Source organism: Mustela nivalis, assembly GCF_964662115.1.
Source record: "Mustela nivalis genome assembly, chromosome: 1".
Classification (NCBI taxonomy): domain Eukaryota; kingdom Metazoa; phylum Chordata; class Mammalia; order Carnivora; family Mustelidae; genus Mustela; species Mustela nivalis.
Window position 1 is genome coordinate 58705726 of NC_139020.1, and position 7599 is coordinate 58713324.

At 37.4% G+C, this 7599-nt stretch overlaps 1 protein-coding gene across 1 annotated transcript in view; it reads right to left on the reverse strand.

Moving 5' to 3' along the window:
- Nucleotides 1–6213, reverse strand: part of LOC309867505 (cell surface glycoprotein CD200 receptor 1-like) — a 30976-nt gene extending 24763 nt beyond the window's left edge. Inside the window, exon 1 of the mRNA XM_082736422.1 lies at nucleotides 6002–6213. Within this exon, the coding sequence (XP_082592548.1) occupies nucleotides 6002–6065 (64 nt within the window). The 5' untranslated portion in view covers nucleotides 6066–6213. The remainder of the gene's footprint in view (nucleotides 1–6001) is intronic.
- Between the last annotated feature and the right edge of the window lie 1386 nt (nucleotides 6214–7599).

Below are 7599 nucleotides of genomic sequence, written 5' to 3' on the forward strand. Positions count from 1 at the left end.
GAAAGCCAACGTTGGTGGCATCATAATTCCGGACTTCAAGCTCTATTACAAAGCTGTCATCATCAAGACACTATGGTACTGGCACAAAAACAGACACATAGATCAATGGAACAGAATAGAGAGCCCAGAAATAGACCCTCAACTCTATGGTCAACTAATCTTCGACAAAGCAGGAAAAAATGTCCAAAGGAAAAAAGACAGCCTCTTCAGTAAATGGTGTTGGGAAAATTGGACAGCCACATGCAGAAAAATGAAATTGGACCATTTCCTTACACCACACACAAAAATAGACTCAAAATGGATGAAGGACCTCAATGTGCGAAAGGAATCCATCAAAATCCTTGAGGAGAACACAGGCAGCAACCTCTTCGACCTCTGCCACAGCAACATCTTCCTAGGAACATCGCCAAAGGCAAGGGAAGCAAGGGCAAAAATGAACTATTGGGATTTCATCAAGATCAAAAGCTTTTGCACAGCAAAGGAAACAGTTAACAAAATCAAAAGACACTGACAGAATGGGAGAAGATATTTGCAAACGACATATCAGATAAAGGACTAGTGTCCAGAATCTATAAAGAACTTAGCAAACTCAACACCCAGAGAACAAATAATCCAATCAAGAGATGGGCAGAGGACATGAGCAGACATTTCTGCAAAGAAGACATCCAGATGGCCAACAGACAGATGAAAAAGTGCTCCATATTACTCGGCATCAGGGAAATACAAATCAAAACCACAATGAGATATCACCTCACACCAGTCAGAATGGCTAAAATCAACAAGTCAGGAAATGACAGATGCTGGCGAGGATGCGGAGAAAGGGGAACCCTCCTACACTTTGGTGGGAATGCAAGCTGGTGCAGCCACTCTGGAAAACAGCATGGAGGTTCCTCAAAATGTTGAAAATAGAACTGCCCTTTGACCCAGCAATTGCACTATTGGGTATTTACCCTAAAGATACAAACGTAGTGATCCAAAGGGGCACGTGCACCCGAATGTTTATAGCAGCAATGTCCACAATAGCCAAACTATGGAAAGAACCTAGATGTCCATCAACAGATGAATGGATCAAGAAGATGTGGTATATATACACAATGGAATACTATGCAGCCATCAAAAGAAATGAAATCTTGCCATTTGCGACAACATGGATGGAACTAGAGTGTACCATGCTTAGCAAAATAAGTCAAGCAGAGAAAGACAACTATCACATGATCTCCCTGATATGAGGAAGTGGTGATGCAACATGGGGGCTGAAATAGGGTAGGAGAAGAATCAATGAAACAAGATGGGATTAGGAGGGAGACAAACCATAAGTGACTCTTAATCTTACAAAACAAACTGAGGGTTGCTGGGGGGAGGAGGGTTGAGAGAAGGGGGGTGGGGTTATGGACATTGGGGAGGGTATGTGCTTTGGTGAGTGCTGATTCACAGACCTGTACCCCTGGGGATAAAAATACATGTTTATAAAAAATAAAAAATTAAAACAAAAAAAGAAAAAAAAGAAATGGGCAGAGGACACGAACAGACATTTCTGCAAGAAGACATCCAAATGGCCAAGAGACACATGAAAAAGTGCTTGACAGCACTCGACACCAGGGAAATACAAATCAAAACCACAGTGAGATACTACCTTGCACCAGTCAGAATGGTTAAAATTGACAAATCAGGAAACAACAGGTATTGGCAAGAATGTGGAGAAAGGGGTACCCTCCTACACTGTTGGTGGGAAAGCAGGTTGGTTTTCACTATGGAAAATAGTATGGAGGTGCCTCAAAAAGTTGAAAATAGAATTACCCTATGACCCAGCAATTGCACTACTGGGTATTTACCCTAAGATACAAATGTAGTGATCCAAAGGGGCATGTACACCCCAATGTTTATAGCAGCAATGTTCACAACAGCCAAACCATGGGAAGAGCCTAGATGTCCATCAACAGATGAATGGATAAAGACCTGTGTGAGATAGATAGATATATAGAGAGAGTATAGATATAGATATAGATATAGATAGATATAGATATAGATATAGATATAGATATAATGCAGCCATCAAAAAGAAATGAAATCTTGCCATTTGCAATGATGTGGATGGAACTAGAGGGTATTATGCTAAGCAAAAGAAGTCAATCAGAGAAAGACAATTATCATATGATCTCACTAATATGAGAAATTTGAGAAAAAAGACAGAGGGTCATAAGTGTAGGGAGGGAAGAAACAGGACAAAATCAGAGAGGGTGACAAACCTTAAGAGACTCTTCATCTCAGAAAACCAACTGAGCATTGCTGGAGTGGAGAGGGTGGGGTAAGATGGGGGCAGGGTCATGGGCATTGGGGAGGATATATGCTATGGGGAGTGCTGTGAATTGTGTAAGCCTGAAGAATCACAGACTTGTACCCCTGAAATAATACATTATATGTTAATTTAAGAAGAAAGAAAAAGAAAACATGCAAAACACATGTAATGGAAAAATTAGAAGGAGAAGAAAGAAAGGAACAGAAGAAATCTTTGAAACAATAATTGAGAATTTCCCCAAGTTACTATCAGATACCAAACCCATGTTCTAGGAAACTTGGAGACACCAAGCAGGCAAAATGTCAAACAACAACAACAAAAGTCCAGAAACATAAAATAAAACAAAACAAAACAAACAGAGCCTGACATATTATATTCAAACTACAGAAAATCAAAGATAAAGTACAAATTCTGAACAAAGCTAGAAAAACAAAACATCTTATAGAGGAACAAAGGTGAGAATTATATCCAACTTCTCCTAGGAAGCCAGGCAAGAAAAAGAGAAAGAAGTAACATTTTTTTTAATTTTATTTTTTTATTAAGTTCTATTAATCAACATAGAGTCCATCATTAGTGCTTTATTTATTTTTTTTCTTTTTTAAATTTTTTAAAAGATTTTATTTATTTATTTGGCAGGGAGATAGGCAGAGACAGAGGGGGAAGCAGGCTCCCTGCTGAGCAGAAAGCCCAGTGTGGGGCTTGATCCCAGGACCCTGAGACTATGACCTGAGCCAAAGGCAGTGGCTTAATCCACTGAGTCATCCAGGAGCCCCAGTTCTTTTTTTTTTTTTTTTTTTTTTTATGTTAAGTTAGTCCCCATACAGTACATCATTAGTTTTTGATGTAATGTCCCATGATTCATTGTTTGTATATAACACTCAGTGCTCCATACAATATGTGCCCTCCTTAATACCCATCACGGGGATAACCCATCATCCCTTCCCTCTAAAACCCTCAATTTGTTTCTAATCACCATTACAGTACATCATTATGTAAAAGTCTGGTGGGGATGTAGTGGTCAATGATTAATTAGTTGCTTATAACATCCAGTTTTAAATGTTAAGAGGGAAAAAACCTGCAACCTAGAATTCTATATCTTATGAACATACCCTTTAAAATGAAGGAGAGGGGCACCTGGGTGGCTCAGTGGGTTAAGCCGCTGCCTTCGGCTCAGGTCATGATCTCAGGGTCCTGGGATGGAGCCCCGCATCGGGCTCTCTGCTCAGCAGGGAGCCTGCTTCCCTCTCTCTCTCTGCCTGCCTCTCCATCTGCTTGTGATCTCTGTCAAATAAATACATAAAATCTTTAAAAAAAAAATGAAGGAGAAATAAAAGACTTTTTCTCAAGCAAACAAAAATTGAGGTCAGTTGATTCCAGTGGACTTGCCTTGCAAGAAATGTTAAGAGTTTTTCAGGAATAAGGAAATAATGTAACAAGAAACTCAGATGTATATGAAGGAAGAAAGAATACTGGAGAATAAATAAGTATAGGAAAAATAATAGATTTTATTTTCTTCTTAATTGATCTAACAGATAACAGTTTATTCAAAATAATAAAACAATGACATATTCTTTAGGTATATACTTCTATGCTCTCTCTGTATTATATATGTACTATATAAATATATTAGATATATTTATATATTATATAAATATTTAACCTAAGTATAAATATATACAACATAGAAATACATTTATATCTGTTTAATTAGATAGAGTATATTTATATACAATTGAAATGAGTGACATCAATAATACAAGAAATGTCCAAAATCTATTAGTGGGTCACTAATAAAACCAAATATTGGCAATGTTGTGAAGCAGCATGGACTCAATGATTACCAGTGGAATTGAAAAATACTACAGCAACTTTGGAAGATAGGTTGGCAGTTTCTTAATATACTAAACATACTCTTACAATATGATCAATCAACAGCATTGCTTGGTATTTATCCAGTGGGATTGAAGATGTATGTCTTCATGAAAACCTGCACCCAGATGTTTGTAACAACTTTATTCATGTTGACTCAATGCAATGGCAACATTGTCAACACCTGGAAGCAACCAAGATGCCCTTCAGTAGGTAAGTGGCCAGATAAACGGAGGTAAATCCAGATACTGGAATATTATTCAGAGCTAAAGTCAATGAGCTATCAAGCCATGAAAAGACTAAGAGGAAACTGAAATACATATTACAAAGTGAAAAAAAAAAAAAACCTTTGGAAGGCTACATACTGTGCAATTCTAACTGATATTATGCAAAAGGCAGAAACTGTGGAGACACTAAAAAGATTAGTGATTTTCATGGTTTAGTGGCAAGCGAGGATGAACACACAGAACACAGAGGAATTTGGGTGAAGTGGAACTATGCTATATAATACTATAGTTGTGGATATGTGTTATTATACTTTTGTTCAAACTTATAGAATGTACCACCAAGAATGAACCCTGTGTAAACTATGGCCTTTGGGTGATAATTATGTGTCAGTGCAGGTTCACCACTTATAACAAATGTAAAAGTCTGGTGGAGATGTTGATAATGAGATATAGGCTATGCACAGGTCGGGTCAGGAGGGATTTGGGAAATCTTTTGCTTTCCTCTCAAGGTTGCTGTCAACATAAAACTGCCCTTAAAAAGGGGGGGGGGGGGTCTTAAAATTTTTTTAAAAAATCTTTTTATAATAAATGGATGTTTAATTTTATCACATACATTGTGCAACCTTATGTTTATTCTCCTTCAAACAGGGAATGGAGTCAATTACATTAACTGGTTTTAATTACACTCTTCAATTACACCCTTTTGTTGCCATCTCTTTCCTGCCATGTCTCAATACTTCTCTAGCACTTGTCATGAGTCAGTTCTGTTATTCCCTGTGTTTTGAGTTCTTCCCAAGTGTTCCCCCCTCCCTTCCAATTTCTTTCTCACCTTAGATTCCCACTTTTCTTTCTCCTAAGAGCTGGTTCTCTTCTCCCTTAACTAGACATAATATGGAAATGTGAAAACCAGTGTTTCTCAGAATGTTTTGGAACTTTTTTTTCAATAATTGCAAGGAACACAGAATGGATTGAAGTTTGTTTCCACTTTTAAGACTGCTCTAATTTTAGTCACTCTTGTCATTTCTTCTATCTGTTCATGCCGTGGGATAAGATTCCCTTTATCTAAAGTATTCCGGTGTAGACATGAAATCCTTGACTTCAAGTAATTATTTATCATTTATATATTCTTATATTCTCTGATCCTCATTTTATGAAACAAATTTTACCCATTCATTTTTGCTTCTATTTTAAAATTTAACAACCCCAAATGGAAACATAGAGTTTCCTTCTTAGCCTATGTGCTAGAAACATTAGAAATATCAAAGGAGAAAAAATACACATTAATAAATATAAGGCCAAAAAAATAAGAATTCAGGGAGAAAATAAAAATACAAACCTAGAAACAGAAGGAAACACTGCATTTTGTCTAGTCACACAAGTTCAGTTTCTCTCCATTCCAGGGCCCCTAGTATTACCCTGGACTCAGCTAGACAACTAGTCCATGCACGAATGGCATAAGGTAAATATGAAGATTTGCTGGATAATACACATATTTATCACTGCTACTAGGACAAATTAGAAAACATTTTATGAGTGGCTAAAGAGCCTCCTTGTCAATATTGAAACACAGCTTTACATTTTGCTGAAAATGCTATAGCATCATACTTACCAGATATGATGATATTGATAGAGATCACTACTCTCAAAGTTGAAATCCTCCCCAGAGTATGCATTTGGAGTGGTTAGCCACCAAGTAGCCAAGAACAGGAAATGTCACTGAGTTTTGTTGAGCAATGAAGCAATGAAGCAAAAAAGCCAATACTTAAGATCATTGGTTCTCCCACAGTACTGAAGTAACGCAATAAACTATAGAGCAATTTACTTAGAAAGCAGCATTTTAGGATGCATAACTTACATATGGTAAAATGCAAAAATATTTAGTGTACAGATTGATGAATTTTTATATATAAATGACCTCAGATAATGACTTCCAAAACCAAGGTAAGACTGTTTCCACTATTCAAGATATTTCCTTCATGCTATTTCTCTGTCAAAAGCCCTTCTCCAGGGAGAAATATTACTCTGATATCTATCACCATTTTTCCAGTTTTTAAATTCCATATAAATGAAATTATTTACATAGTTCATTTTTGTAATACTGTGTAATGGTTTTCTAATCTGATCATGCCATAATTTTTTCAGCCATTTTGCTGTGTACTTGGATTTTCTATTTTAAGACTAACACGAATAAATCTTCCATGAACATTCCTGTTTTGTACATATCTTTTAATCTACTTATGCATTTGTTTCTTGCATGTATACCAGGAATAAAACCAGAGGATCACAGGATAGGAGTAATGTGTGGCTTTGATAAATACTTCCTGTTATGAGTTGACTTTTGTCCTCTCAGAATTCATGTGTTGAAATTCTAACCCTCAGTACCCCAGAATGTGCTCTTATTTTGAACAGGGTCATTGCAGATGTAATTAGTCATCGTAAGGCCACTCTAGAGTCAGGTGAACCCTAATCCAGTGACTGGTATCATTATAAAAAGAGGGAAATTGAACACAGATGCATGCACAAGAAGAATGCCATATACAGATAGAGAGATCAAGGCAGATCCTCTGCAACCCAGTGAACTCCAAAGATTTCCAGAAAACCACCAGAAGGTAAGAGAAAAGCAAGAAACAGATTTACATTGTGTCCTCACATGGTAGAAGGGAAGAGCTAACTCTCTAGGATTTCTTTTATAAGGGCATTCATCCCTCTCGTGAAGGTTCTGTCGTTATGATCTAATCAGCTCCAAAAGACTACAACTCCAAATACTACCTTTTAGAAAAACTGGTTTCAATATGTAAATTTGGATGAGGGGGACACAAATATTCAGTCTACAGTAGACTGAAAACACAGCTTAAGGGTGGACCCTGGAAAGTGTGGCTCAGGTGGCCTATCACTCCCGCTGCTCCAAGGTGACTGCCACCTGGGCTAGTAACTAGCCTGTGGAATTTAACCATTGAGGACTGTTGTTTGTTTTTTATTAACCTTCCAAAACCAAGAATATCTGAGTAAGGAGAGACATGGAAACCACCAGCAGACACAGCAGTAAGTTGCAAGGTTAAAACTCCCACTTACCAACAGGAAACAGTTCCTTCCCATGCTCTTCTTCTGGTGATTTGGAGTAAATTAGTAAGCCCAAAACAGAGCCCCGAGAAGCTATGCAAGAGTAAGGAGTCTTAGCGATGCTTTCTTGTTCACAGTGCCAAATGT